General features: G+C 43.1%; 1 protein-coding gene across 1 annotated transcript in view; it reads left to right on the top strand.

Annotated features, from left to right (window-relative positions):
* Positions 1 to 211: 211 nt before the first annotated feature.
* The window catches only part of LOC111869379, a 43,782-nt gene continuing 28,487 nt past the window's right edge, over positions 212 to 15,506 (top strand). Inside the window, exons 1-8 of the mRNA XM_023860877.2 lie at positions 212 to 448; positions 2,556 to 2,696; positions 5,546 to 5,705; positions 8,475 to 8,660; positions 11,585 to 11,790; positions 12,065 to 12,233; positions 13,679 to 13,857; positions 13,968 to 14,118. Coding sequence (XP_023716645.1) covers positions 311 to 448; positions 2,556 to 2,696; positions 5,546 to 5,705; positions 8,475 to 8,660; positions 11,585 to 11,790; positions 12,065 to 12,233; positions 13,679 to 13,857; positions 13,968 to 14,118 — 1,330 coding nt within the window. The 5' untranslated portion in view covers positions 212 to 310. The remainder of the gene's footprint in view (positions 449 to 2,555; positions 2,697 to 5,545; positions 5,706 to 8,474; positions 8,661 to 11,584; positions 11,791 to 12,064; positions 12,234 to 13,678; positions 13,858 to 13,967; positions 14,119 to 15,506) is intronic.

Raw genomic sequence — 15,506 nt, 5'->3', positions numbered from 1 at the left:
AAATTCGACGACCTCCGCCGTGTATTTGAACCCGCGTACTACGAGTCATGAGGGGGAAACGTTACCTCTAGACTACGGAGGCCGCTCACATGCATCTTAACTCATGATACTGATCCAGACTCGCGACGCGGCAGAAGACGAAGAGCACTCGCTTCCCTTGCTTATGCCAGTGCTGCCATCTATGAAGAGAATGAACGACACCCTAGTAACGTTCACCATTACACATTAGCCTCGCGTCTCGGGAAAGCTTACTGCCAACGGCGACTGACACAAGCGTATACGTAGACCCTGCATATACGTTTCGGAAGAAATGTCAGAAACTGTGACTGTCGGTGTAAAACAAGGGGACCTAAGGGGTCGAAAAGTCAGTACTAAATCTGGCCTTCAGTACTACAGTTTCCAAGGTATTCCTTACGCTAAGCCACCTGTTGGAAACCTCAGATTCCAGGTAAGTTGCTAATACTTCAACCTCATTCGTATACCTTAAAGTGATTCGAAAAATCTTATGAAATACAGTTTTGGAAAAATTTTCAAGATTAAAAGGGTGCGTAAGTTGCTGTCAAGAAGCGACTTAATAAAAATAGAAAAATTTCACGCATTTATAAATGTCGAAAGTTTAAAACATTCTGAATATTTTTGAAAGTCATAAAAACTTTTGTCAGTGATCAATAGAATGGAATTTCAAGAAAGTAGGAACGCTTAAAGACTAAGTTTAGGATAAGATGGAAATTTTAAGTTTCACGTACATTGGTTCAAAACTGGAAGGTACTATGAAGTTGAAAATGTCGCTAACTGTGCATATTTTGAAGAAACGAAATCTTGGGAAGTTTCAAAACATCCTTACATTAATATAATGAATAATTAAATAATAAATACTTCAGACAGAACCGGAATGCAAGGTGCCGACAATGTTGTTTCTGTTCCATTCAGCTCATGAACGGCGATCTGATGTGAACTGAAATGTCCCAGAATACTCCGCACTTTATAGAAATAAATCCAAATTCACAAGACTGGCTATCGTTAAAGTTAAAAAAAAATGTTGTAATTGGGAGTTTATAATTTTAAGAACCATGGAATATGACACATATCTCGAGATCTTCGTAACTTGGAAGCTTGAAACAATTCGTAAAATTGAAAAATTAACTTTTCGAAACCGTAATGAATTTGAAAATTTCATCAGAAAGTATGTGAATGTGAACACTTGAAAATACGTGCTGACAACACTGTGGAACATACATATATGTAGGTACGGTTACTGGTAGCCTCTACATGTGCTCGCAACCGTGCCGTCCGTTTGCCAGTCTGTAGTTACATATATCTATGGCCCTACAGCTCTTTGTTGGACCTTGGTCGCATTTCAGTCTATTGATCTTTACACAATGGATATGACTCTNTTGCATATTCAGCACTCGACAGTCGTTTCTGATAGCCGAAGGTAGTGAAGTATTTCACGCCGCAGGAACAAACCTGCCTCCTACCCGAACGTGTAGGTCTACGTGTTTATGTTCTCACTGGGCTTACGTACGTGTGAATGCAGATTGTATTCGCGGTGATCGGGGTCTGGGATGGCTTGAATGGTGGGTTCTGTTCGTAGATGGGGGGCTTCTTCTCCTTAGGGAGGACTGGGACTCGTCTAGGGTCCGCCTAGCTTCGTGTATTCAGGCGAGAGGATTTGCTTCATGCTGCCAACTTATACACCCACTGAAGTGTACAGGCTGAGTGAGCCGGCCACAGTGGCCGGCCGCGAGGTCTAACACATGAACCGTCTTCGCCCGCTCGAACACTGGGATCGTGGGTTCGAATCCCACTCGAGGCATGGATGTCTGTATGCGTTTATTCTGTTTGTGTTGTTCTGTGTGTAGGTAGCGCCTTGGGACGGGTTGATCCCCGTCCAGGGAGTTCTACCGACTGTGCGTAGATTACTTACTTATGGAGCTGAGCCCGTCTTGAGGAGAAGCCAAATCTGTAGCCACTCAAGAATTTCCCAGCATCTTATGAAACCCGAAGGTTCATTACCGTGTTCACAAGAGCTCTCCACTGGTCCCTATCCTGAGCGAGATCAATCCAATCCATACCATCCCATCCTATCTCTCTAAGATCCATATTAATATTGTCCACCCACCTACGCATTGGTCTTCCTAGTGGTCTTTTTCCTTCTGGTTTTCCCACCAATATCCTATATGAATTCCTTTTCTCGCCATTTGTGCTACATGCCCAGCCCACATCACCTTCCTTGACTTGATCATTCTAATTATACTTGGAGAAGAGTACAAGTTATGTGTAGATTAAGAAACTGCAAAAGCGGCCAAGGTCCACAAGGGCTGTAGAGCCGTAGATACGTACAGATCCATCTACTTGAAAAGAATTGCCTCAATTATCTAAGCGAAAAATCAGAATTATGGAAAAGTCCAGACTGCGTTTAGATTTGCTTAGTTTGCGGAGCTCTGTACGATAAGACTTGCTGCTGCCGGACAAGGGCGTGAGCGTGCACCTCTGCAACCTTGCCATACAGAGTTGTACACGCTGTCGCATTCCAGCAGCACACTTCTTTCCAGGCCCCGCAACCTGCCGACCCATGGCCGGGTATTCGTGACGCCCTTGTCGAAGGCGCCGTTTGTCCACAACTCGATGATCTGCAGGGCTACTTTTATATAGGACATGAAGACTGCCTGCTCCTCAACGTGTACACATGCCAGGTAAGAAAAACATCTGTACCTATAAGCTCCTCGTGAGTCTACTCATTATGAGAGTAACACCCACATATCGCAGGCTTTGGCGAATTTATGGCACCCTTGGCAAGCTGCTTTGCGATAAAGGCAAAGTTGTCCCTGTGCTTAACTAATTAAGCACAACACCATGGAGACGTATGGGGGAGTGGATGTATAGATCCACATTTTTTTTATCTCGGCACTAGTTGGAGGTGAGCGGTCAGTTTCAAGCCTCGGCCGCGTTACCCCCGGGAAAGAGCCCCCGGTAACCATTTGATAGGAGGCTGGATGGGACCAGAGCCGCTCTGCACGACTTGGAGAAAAGAAAATTCTTGACCCTAGTGGGACTCGAACTCCGACCCATCGGTCATCCAACCCTTAGTCAGTCGCTATACCGACTTCGCTATACTGTAAATGTAAAGCAATCCCTGTGCTCAATTATTTAAGCAATAAGACATATGGGGGCATGGGTGTGTATCCACTCAATCCTTGACCCCGGCACTGCCAGGTGAGTGGTCAGTTTCAGCATTCCCCGGGAGCTTTACCGGTGTCCATAGGACGGGAGACTGTGTGTTCCAGAGCGGGTCTGGATGCTATGAAGTAGAGAAAGAACCTTTTGTCTCTGCTAGGAATCGAACCCTGGCCGTCCAGCCGTAGCCCATCGCTATCGAATACGAAATTTAATCTTGAAGCAGTGAAATAGCTGTTGAACTGAGTGTCGAGGAACACGCTGTGTTACTGTGTGTGGAGTTCATGTGGAAGCGCGTCATTCCCGCATCTCAGGAGCTGCAGACGCTCAGGTCTTATCGTCTGTGGAAACTCACGCCGGCAGCGTTGGCACATCTCGCTTCGTCGCTACAGTTGTACACGTAGGGGCATGTTCCTTAAACTGTTTGCTTGGAGCTGAGCCCTTCTTGAGAAGCCGCCCGTTGCCACATTATATGGAACCCCAAGATACATTAAAATATTCAAAAGAGGATTCCTCTGCTCCCTGTCCTGAGTCAGATCACATCCTATCACTCTAACGTCCATTTTAATATTATCCCCCATCTACATCTAGGTCTTCGTACTGGTCTATTTCCCTCTCACTATCCCACCAAAATCCTATGTGCATTCAACTTCGGCCCCTTGCGTGTTACATGTTCTGCCCACCTCATCCTCCTTGAATTGATCATTCTAACTATACTTGGAGAAGAGTACAAGTTATGAAGCTCCTCATTATGCAGTTTTCTCCAATCTCCTGTCACTTCATCCCTCTTCGGTCCAAATATTCTCCTCAACACCCTGTTCTCAAACATCCTCAGTCTATGTTCCTCCCTTAATGTCAGAGACCAAGTTTCAAACCCATACAGAAGAGGAGAACGTTCCATGCATAACACAGACCTTCTGAAGTCAGATGGTAGCAAGACAGCTCAAGGACGTCAAGTATATTTTTACTTGACTATAATGCGTACCGCGTTGCAAGATTTCTGTCGCATAATCGCGGGGGTTAAAGAATAAAAATAATTGCTCACTTTATTCCAAATTAAGCGCAGAACATTTCTTAGTCAAAGTACCCACGCTCATGCTGACAGTGTTACTGCTCTCTCACAGAATGTGTGACGAATTGACGAGACAGACCTAAGAGTGTGCTGTTAATTGTTTAATTTGACTTTTATCGTATTATGTTTCTATGATTTCCTAATGATAGTAGATTATTAAAACCTGCCCTGAGGGAGACAAAACTGCACAATGAACCCGCTCTCATCCCACGCCAAATTAGCTGCACAAAATCAATCTTGCGTTGAACCTCGGGAAGTGAACTCTCGCTACATAAATCAGGCATCCGTTCCCGCAGATAACTGAAACCTGACAGAGCTGTACACTTTTGGGGGGATGGTGTGACAAGGAGATGGGTCATTCTTGAGAACCCAACAGTTGAGATACTCGTATTTACTGCCTGGAGCAACAGAATTTACTACTGTGCTGAAATCTGCCTAGAGACTAATATATTTCATATTAATCCCCTTATAATTAAAAAACGTGGATCGTAATAATAAACAGAAAAATATATTAATTAATAATATCAATCCAACCCAATTAACTGTAATCAACTTAAAAAACCCAAATAATCTAGCCTATATTTCTGGACAGTTACGGTGTCAGCAAGAGTCCCTCAGCTGGACACTATTTTGATCCAGTCAAAAACTTCCTGCCTGCAGGTTTCGCGCTCTACACGTCCCGTGCCTCGTTATCCTCCTTGATGTGATCACAAAGCAGACAAAATTAAGTGAAATGTTTCTGGTTGATGTACAGATAAAAGCGCGAGTGATATGGATAAATTGCCATAAACCAAAATATTCCTAGTTCATCGGAAAACAATGAAGAGAAACTCAGGATTATAATTTCGAATACTGGTACATGTAACCGGAAGCCGGGATGGCTCAGTCGGTATAGTGACGGGCTCTGGACTGGAGGTCGCGGCTTGATTGCCAGAAGGGGTAAGAAATTTCTTTTCTTCAGTGTCCAGACTAGTTCTGGGACCCATCCAGTCCCCTATCCAATGGGTACTGACGGCTCTTTTCCCTGAGAAAGCGGCCGGGTCGTGAAACTGGCCACTCACCTCCATCTAGCGAACAAATAGAAGTGGTCTAAAGGTGGTCTCAACTCTGGTTTCTGGCTGGCCAACCTGTGGTTCACCTAACGTTTTTCAATTTACAAGACTAATAATTAATTTCGAATAAACTGAACACAAAATCGACCCATCGTTAAATAAAAGCATACCCATTAATAACCTATGACTCAACATGCTTTCGGTACTGGTACCTGTAGGCCAAAATATGTATTTTCTTTTCCAGCTGCCATCGTCAGGTCTCAGCGATTATAAAGCCGTTATGGTGTGGTTTCATGGAGGTGGTTTCGGCTTTGGATCGGGTAACACAGATTTCTACGGACCAGACTACTTGCTGGAAGGGGGCGTGGTCCTTGTTACTGTAAACTATCGCCTTGGACCGTTAGGTAAGTCAGGATGAAGCCAATTGAACACATTTGCCGCACTGGGAGAGCAAGTTATGCAGACTTTTTTTTCGTTTACCCCATTGTTCCAATCGCCCGAACATTCCATTCCGTTAAAACTTGGCATGAAGTTAAAATGATGCGTCTCTTTGGCCTAAATTTAATACCTGCGCTTCCAGATGAAAACTCAACGTCGTTTACTTACTAATAAATTGCAAACGAAAAGCTGAGACTTAACTGCATGTAACAGATTGAATAAAATCTGTAGGATCTGGAGCGGAGAATGCGAAAACCGTGTTCTAGAAATGCAAATTATACCTCAATTGATTCATAAAGTATATGGAATGAGTATTGTGGCGTGCCGCCTAAAAGCCGGAATATCTTGAGTCAAAGCGAGCGTCCATTGCTAGGCAACGGATTGTTAAAACATGTTTCCGAGACAGCGCATACATAACAGAAGTACCACGGAAAGGAAAGCCAGAGCTAGGGTGGTTCCCGTTGTAACGAGTACACTAGCTAACACGTGAAACGGAACCCTTCAAGGAGATGTCTACTAGTCCATCCGACAGTAGAAGATAAGAGATCAGAGGAGAATTGAGAACAGGCCGAAGAATCCCCGTGTGGAGGCGGGGTCGAATACCTCCACCGTGACCCTGCGAGTCGTAGGAGGCGACGAAAAGGGAAGTCTCAAATGTGAGACAGTAAAATATGGTCGCAAGTCCCAAGGGACTAGGACCCGAGAAACACTGCGCTGGCAAGGGCCAGCAGCATATACAAAAGACAGACCCATCCTCTAGTCAGAGAGGGCTCATCACAGAAACAAGACCGTAACTGTTGAGGAGCAACAAATATCTGGTCATGAGCATCAGGAGGGTGCTCGATACCAAGACTTACTTACTGACTGACTGATCGTCAGTCGCAATATGACTTTGACTTGAGAACAGGCCAGAACTGAGAACAGAGGCGAACGGAGCAGAGCTGAGAGCAGAAGAAACCAGCTCAGCGAAGGACCAGAAGACGAAACGTGAGAGACGACAGATAGTCAGGTCGCATCGTCTGGAAGGAGCTATTTCAGCGTGACTGTAGTTGGAACTGTAAACAAGTCATCCAGTAAACAGCTTCCACTATTTCGCAACCCATTAACTTCCTGTCACGTTACCAGGAGACGTTACAGCATTTCAGGCCACCTTCCCTTCTCAAGAAAAGTATGTTTATGAGATCGCCATTGTGTCTGGGAGCCCGTTTCAATCTGTCAACCATCTGACTTACTTTCAAGACATTTGGAATGAACTTTATGGTTTTGAGATGGAAGCAATACTTGACCAGGTAACAGAGGGTGCGAAATTATGGTAGTAAATCTTCGAAGAATATTCGACTTTGGTTAAGATCATTCTTTTCAGAAAATAAATAGAATGGCGGACGCAGGAAAATATGCATTTACTAGTTTCACTTTGACAGCTGTAGTTCGTGATCGTTTGGAGCTAGAAATATAAAATTCTGCATGGTTCTTTCAAGGTATAAATTGCCAGGTAGTGATTAAATTCCGGCAGAACTGATTCACGCAGGGGGTGAAACATTACGGTCTGAGGTCCATAAACTTAGTAATTCTATCTGGCATAAGGAGAAATTGCCTGATCAGTGGAAGGAATCTATTACTGTACCAGTTCACAAGAAGGGTGATAAAACTGACTGTAGTAATTATCGGGGGATATCACTGCTATAAACTTCATACAAAATTTTATTCAATATTCTTCTGTCAAGGTTAAGTCCGTACATAGATGTGAAATTATTGGGGATCATCAGTGTGGGTTTCGACGTAACAGATCAATTGCTGATCAGATCTTTTGCATTCGTCAGATACTGGAGAAAAAATGGGAGTACAATGAGACAGTACATCAGCTATTTGTAGCATCAAGAAAGTCTATGATTCAGTTAGAAGGGAAGTATTGTACAATACACGTATTCTCATAGAGTTTGGGTTAGCCATGAAACTAGTTAGGCTGATTAAAATGTGTTTAAACGAAACGTATAGTAAAGTCCGTGTAGGTAAACATTTGTCTGATAACTTTCCTATCCAGAATGGTCTAAAACAAGGACATTATTTATCGCTACTGCTTTTCAACTTTGCTTTAGAATATGTCATTAGCAAGGCCAAGGAAACCAGGTGGGACTGAAATTAAATGGGATATATCAGCTGCTGGTATACGCTGATGATGTGAATCTCCTGGGTGATAATATAAATACCATAAAGAAAAATATACAAACTTGAATCGACACAACTAAAGAGGTTGGTCTAGAAGTAAACACAGAGAAAACTAAGTATAAGTTGCTGTCTGGTCACCAGAATGCAGGGCAAAATCATGACGTAACGATAGCTTATGCTCGTTATACTGTGTCACTCAACATGTTGTTATGCTTGGAGTGATATATTCTAAATTTTTTATGTTATGTGTAAAGGCAGATCCCCGTGATGAAGATGATATGTCGACATAACATCATGACGGGGATCTTCACAGGAAGATTCCTGGCACTCATTTCTGTTAGAGGCTGAGTCGACCCCAGGACCACAGCGCGGCTGGAAGGATTAGTTCAACTGAAAAATTCAGTTACCTCATATTTGGATTCGGGGCAGAAGTAGGGTGATAATTTTTTCCTTTTACAGACAAGAAGATAAGGAATCCCTCAAGTTAACTTCTAGCGCACAACAGTGCTGCCAAGAATCCCTGTTTGGCCATTTCTATATATCTTCTCTCTTCTGTTGTTTGTCTGCAGGGTTCCTCAGCCTTCCAGACGCGGGAGTTCCCGGAAACGCGGGCCTGAAGGACCAAGTGATGGCTCTGCGTTGGGTTCAGCAGAACATTGCGCGGTTTGGGGGCGATCCCGGTAACGTCACCATCTTCGGGGCCAGTGCTGGAGGGGCCAGCGTGCATTATCACATGTTGTCTCCCATGTCGGCAGGTGAAATTGCCTTGCGTTTGGTACTTGGCGCTGATGAACGCTGGATATGACGTAATTGGAGTTATACGGTACAACAGCGTAATTTTTGTAGTTTTTTTTTCTGAATTTCTTTCTAGAGTAGGCCCATAGTGAGTGAAGTGGGTCGAGCGGTAAAGCTTCTAATTTGTATTAGGCAGGCTGTCGGTTCGAATCTTGGTCAGGACACCGACTACGCGGGTGTTCATAATAAATGCTAACAAGAAAAAAGAAACCGGGAGAACATAAGCCACGAGATACTGTCACGGTACAAGAGTTATAAAACACACACCTCTAACAACATTAATGGGTTTTCTCAGTTCCTCCACGAAAATGCTAATAGTGTCTTAAATTTAGCCATGGCGCCTTCCTTCCACAACCTCACCAATTTATTATACAGTGTCATCTACTCATTTTATGCTGCAAAGCCCGAGTTACTGATAGCATTATTATAAATCTACCAACACTCGGAATAAAGTTTACAAGCCGGTAGTTGTTTCAGCACTACCAATAGTAAGTTTGCTGCAGAGAGCAGAACCGTTCTCCTGTAGCTAAACAGTCTTCCAGCTGCGCGAGAAATTCGTCGCCTTTCATTGATTCCGAAACTTGTTACCGTAATCAAAAAAGCGTGTCACTGGTCTCTGTTCTTAGTGAGACGAACCCAGTACACAACCTCACGGCCTCTCTCTGCGATTCATTTGAATCTTCTCTTACCATCTACACCTAGCTATTTCCTTAGAATTTTCCGAGTAAAGTGATGTAGGATTTTAATTTTCCCCGAGTGCTACACGCCCCGTTCATCTCATCCTTCTAGAATTTATCTCTCTGCCAATTTTAGTGATAAGAATTAAAATTATGAGATTCCACTCTGCGCTATTCACTCCGGCATTTTGACGTTTCTTTGTCTTAGCTCCCAATACTCCCCCTGGCACCCTGTTCTCAGACATTCTCTAGCCACGTGGTCCCTGTAGCGTCACAACCTAGTTTACAAAAAACAATTTTCCAGCTCTTGAACACTTTACAACTATTCATAAAATCAACCACTCTAGCTTCATACGGTTATAAAACAATTATTTTAATAGATTCTAAATGGATCTGATGATTGTATACAACAATCAGAATTACTTCGTTTGTCGTCCGGAAACTGGATCTGTTTCCGTCCTCAGGTGAGGGGGAAGACACCTACTCTGCTGGGTCCCTTAGAAAGAGCTAACTTCAATCATTGGACAACCCATCTTTACGTCTGACGGTTTACCGCCAATCAGTTCGTCTTTGCGACAAGCCCCTCGAGACCCACGACCAGTAATTTTATTTCCCAACTGAACACTTGAGGTTACAGTCCTCATGTAACACCCTCTCTCAGTAGACGATGGGTCTGTCGTTTAAAACTGCTGCTTGTCCTCGCCAAAGCAGTCACTCTCAGGTCCGAGGCCCTCGGGGACCATGATCATTCGAGACTCCCAAAACCTGGAGGGTCAGGTCATCTTATTTATATCCCCCTCCGGGAACAGGGTGGCCCGATTATAACCCCAGGCACTGGATTCCCTTTCCGTTGCTTCCTACGAGTCCCAGGGCTAAGGTGGGATTCGGACAGTACAGATTTCCTGTTATCTCCCATCGACATAGCCTGGTCCCATTTAGTTACGGTAAATAGCTGTAATGAATCGGAGACAACCCATCTCAAGTTCAAGTAAAAGTCCAGGTCACATTGCGACTGACAGTCAGTAAGTCTTGGTGTCGAGCCCCACCTGGGACTCATCACTAGATATTCATTACTATTCGACAAAGGTATTCGACCCCCACCCCCGCTCAGATTCACTACAGCTATTTAAATAAATGACACCAGAGTATGTCGAAGGGAGATACGAGGAAATCTGCAATAAAAATTGTGATGAAGCGTGCACAATCGTAGAACTAAGATAGAAAGGGAGGTAAAAATATATGCTACATACTTAACTAACAATCCAATGCGTAGTATTACGTAAAGGGAGAATTTGTGAAACCAGATTGTGTCTTCCGTTAGAGCCATCTCTGGAGTACAGCCTGAAGATCCCGAAACTAAAACCTTATAGAAACCATGAAGAATCTGTCACACCATACAGATCTCGATAAGCTGGTGACCTCATTTTTGATGAGGGGTATCTAGACGGGAGAAAAGCAGAAACCGGGTTGGCTGATCGGATTGGTTAAGCATATCACATGGTCCGATTCCTTGCATTTCCTATACCTGCTGTCACTTTCAGTTTCCTAGCTTCATCCCAGCCTACCCTATGCCTCTCTTCATAGGGTTCTGAGCTATGTCTGACTCTTCTGGAAGACCCTCTTTGAGGCTGTGCCTATGTTCTAGTCACCGCCGTGAAAACCTCAAATCTTACACGATTCCCTGTATGTTTGAATTCTCTGAAACACCCTTCACGTATCGTTGTCCAGTTGTTCGGGCCGCGCTGTGTTCTTATGCGTGGCCCGAACAACTGGACGGCGCCACTAAAGAGTCCTATTAGTCAAACAACGGAACCAAGACGCGGTAGACACTCAACTTCCTTTATAGAGAAACGGTATAAAGGACACGAACCAAGCTGGTTCTAGATTAAAAAAAAAAAATTAAACCATACTTGTAAATAAACTAATTATAATAATTTATAAATATTTTAGCAAATTCATGCACATCGCAGTAATTATTAAAGGATAATATTTTATATTTATGAAGTTGTAAGAGTAGTTTCCGTATGTACTGATAATGGCTTTCTGAAGATGGTCGCTCCGCCCGAAACATGCAAAGGATGAAAGATTAAAATAACACAACATTTATCAATCGCATTTGACGGCGTTAATAACCTTCTATACTATTACCAGTGTGAGGGACCAGGATGAACCTAAGTTTAATTAAATATGAGCAAATTGCATTGCAGGGCTCTTCCACCGCGCCATTATGCAGGGTGGTTCAGCTGTTAACCCATGGGCTTACGATGATCCCCCTGCTGCTCGTAGGAAGGCCTTCCGGCTGGGAGAGATGCTGGGTTTAAAGACTGCAGACCCCAAGGAATTGTTCCAATTCCTCCAAAGTTTATCAGCAAAAGAAATTTTGACAGGCTTGCACAAGGGGCTGACGGACCAGGTAAGGATATGCTTTGTCTTAAAGTAAAATAAAATATTTTCCTTTGTGTATATTTGCCTCCTTTACAATATACAGAGGCCTCCCTGCAGTACTGAAAAATGCAACCTTAGTCGTAGTCGTAGTCGTGGTCGTAGTCGTAGTCGTAGTCGTAGTCGTAGTCGTAGTCGTAGTCGTAGTAGTAGCAGCAGCAGTAGCAGTAGCAGTAGTAGCAGTAGTAGTAATGTATACCTCTCACAGTAACTGAACCGTCTATTCGTTATTGTTCCCTATTCAGGACACTTTCCTGCTCGTTCTGTATTCAGTACCCACACAAGACAATGAGAACGGCTATGGAGAAGTTTTCCTTCCCGACTCTCCTCGCTCTCTCCTCGCTAGAGGCAAGTTCTCTGATGTTCCCCTTATTGCTGGCATCTCGTCGCACGAGGGCATGCTCATGCTGAATGGTGAGTTTGTAACAAGAGTTGGGTGAGGGAGAAGAACACGGTAACAGCAGTTAAGGTATCTAAGTAGACCAATGCATCACAGTTGAAATAGACCGAAAAATTTCACCCATATAGTATTACGATTTTTTTTTTTTAATTTTTAAATTCGCTTAGTTGGGGGTGGAGTCCAACCGGGTCCACTCGGCACGGTGGGCACTGATTGGCCTATTGTAGCCTGCCCCGGGTAAATATGATGGAGAATTTGGTGGAATGAAGATTGGCAGGGGAAACCGAAGTACTTGGAGAAAACCCGCCCCAGCGCCACTTTGTCCACCACAAATCCCACTTTACCAGACCCGGGGAGCCTGCGACTAACCGTTTGAGCTATGGTGGGGCCCATATTTTGCGATAATACCACCGTAACTTCTCTGGCCCCTTCTGAGCAAGAATGACTCAACAACAGTTCTTGTGGTCTGACAAGCATTGGACATGAGAACCACACAAAACAAGGCAGAAAATTAAAATTCTGAAAAATGTTAAAAATATTAAAACTGTATATAATTAATCTTGATGGCACAGGCGTTAATGACATAGGCATACTTATGTTTCCCGAGCACACTGATAACCACTTCTGGAATTATTACACCCAATTTCACGTTTATCACTTACAGTACACTCCGTGCATAACAGCCTGTCCAATATCGTTAATTTTTCTCTAATATTTCAAATAAGTGAAAGGGCTACTACATTAGAAGCCAAACATTTTATGAAAGTCATTTACGTCTCTTTAAAAGGTTCAATAAAATCAAGGCACCTTGTATTAAACTATACAAATGGCACAAAATTGCTACATGCTGTTTTTGCAATAATAATACGCACCCTTGCACTTTCAGTTGCGTTGTGGGACAAATTCGCTTTCTCCACTGAACCCTGAACAGATGAACAGGCTTCAAAATGCCTACTCAAGCAATTACTTACTTATTTACTTACTTACTTACTTACTTATGGAGCTAAGCCCTTCTTGAGGAGAAGCCAAATCTGCAGCTACTCAAGAATTTCCCAGCATTTTATGGAACCCGAAGGTTCATTACCGTGTTCACAAGAGCTCTCCACTGGTCCCTATCCTCAGCCAGATCAATCCAATCCATACCATCCCATCCTATCTCTCTAAGATCCATTTTAATATTGTCCATCCACCTAAGCCTTGGTCCTCCCAGTGGCCTCTTTCCATCTGGCTTTCCCACCAATATCCTACATGCATTTCTTGTCTCTCTCTTTCGTGCTACATGCCCTGCCCACCTCATCATCCTTGACTTGATCATTCTAATTATACCTGGAGAAGAGTATAAGTTATGAAGCTCCTCATTATGTAGTTTTCTCCAACCTCAAGTTACAATGGCTCTGCTATTATCCAGCAACAAGTATTCATTTACGTGGCATTAGCATCCAGTGGCTCTATGTTACAGCGCTCCTGAAGAAACCACATCTTCTCACTTTTGTGGATAACAATTTCCATCTCCTACTTCCCACTACCTTGGATGTCGCAGACAGATCAGATGCCATCACGGAAATCGTACAAAAAGTGAAGCATTTCTACTTTGGAAACAAATCCCTTTCGAAGGAAACACTGTCTAACTATGTGGAAGTAAGTTGACGCACTTTTGAGGGTTTCTACCTGTTTTTCGCTTACAGAGCCAACAGAGCATTCCTCCTCCAGAAATTAAGTGCGGGTTGTCTCTTGTTTTCTTTACGTAGCTCATCTCTGATGTTCAGTTCGCCAATGGAATCAACTACACCATAAAGCAGCACGTAGCATTTTCCAAGTCTCCAGTTTTCTATTACCACTTTGCGTTCGAAGGAAACCGTGGATTACTGAAGAATATACTTGGATTTCAGAATCTCTCAGGTAAAATACCTGTACTTTCAACAATAGGGGTAACAATATTGTGGCGTATTTACTCTAATCAAGGACTGCTGAGCCACAGAAACAGCCGTTGCTAAGTAATGCACACACGCAACAACAGAATAACGGGGTTACGCAATCCATTTCTAGGCAATGGAGTTATGCGCTGGTAAAGAACGTTTGCAATCATGTATGGGGAAACGATTATCAGTTAAAGATTCTGAAACCCCAAAAAGCCCGCCAAGAGATATCATCTTCCTCTCATGATGTTTCTAACAAATCAAGTTGACGGATTTCCTTTGGTCTCTCCCAATACTGTATCACGTGAAATGTTTTGTTTAAATCAGAAGACACTGGATACTCACGTTCTCTCTAAATATTTTGGTTCTTTGTGCATAAAAAACATGAAATTTATTATCAATTAACTTCATACGTAATACGAATATTCCAAAATCATCTCAATATTATCTTCATTGGCTGCATCCTGTTGCAGGTTCCAGATATATATAGGAATTATGTTAACCGTCAACACAACACATATACTCAGTTTTACAATTCCACCTTTATTGCTGCTACATGTTTCGGCCGTACAAGACCATCATCGGGCAGTTATATATAGGAATACGTACAGTTACTGAACTACCGATATGGATCCACATCGGTGCAACGTGTCGTATTATGTACTGACATAAAGTTTTGCCTTAAGTTGGTGTTACAATTAAAGTGGAAAATACAAAATAAGATAAAAGATAAATATGAAAAGTATACCATACATATATAAAGATTTATAATGTGTTGAATATATATATATATATCTGAAGTTGTTTTAAAGCAAATAAATTCTAAGGCTCTTCTGCTGTGCCACTAAAGAGGGGCAGTAGTTGATATCATGACAAAAAAAAATTAAGATAAAATGCAGATATAAGAGGGAAGTCCTGTGTGTGTGTGTGTGCGCGCGCGTGTGTCAGACTATTTCTGTGTATCTTTTCAGTCAATCTGTATTTTGAAACAAATGTGCTTTACTTTATGAAAAATACACTAACTACAATTTGAGGTCTAGTGGCCAGAGTTCCTGCCTACAGATCCAGAGGTCCCGGGTTCGATTCCGGGTACTACCAGAATTTCCGAGGAGTAGTGAGTCTGGAACGGGGTCCACTCAGCCTAGTGTGGATAACTGGGGAGCTATTTCAAGGAAATAGCGGCTCCCGTCTAGAAAACCGAGATTAACGGCCGTGGGGATCCGTTGCGCTGAACACGTGACAGCCTCTATCCGCTAAAGTTGGCACTAACTTCGCCGACAAGCGGCGGTCGCTCGGTCGGTAGTTCGCTTGCGGATTACAGGCCACGGAATTTCATAATGTAATATTTAATTGACACTAGACATCTTACTT

This window comes from Cryptotermes secundus, unplaced genomic scaffold (genome assembly GCF_002891405.2).
Source record: "Cryptotermes secundus unplaced genomic scaffold, Csec_1.0 scaffold630, whole genome shotgun sequence".
NCBI classification, from domain to species: Eukaryota; Metazoa; Arthropoda; class Insecta; order Blattodea; family Kalotermitidae; genus Cryptotermes; species Cryptotermes secundus.
The sequence above is the reverse complement of the archived record's forward strand: the minus strand, read 5'-3'. Positions and strand labels throughout refer to the sequence as shown.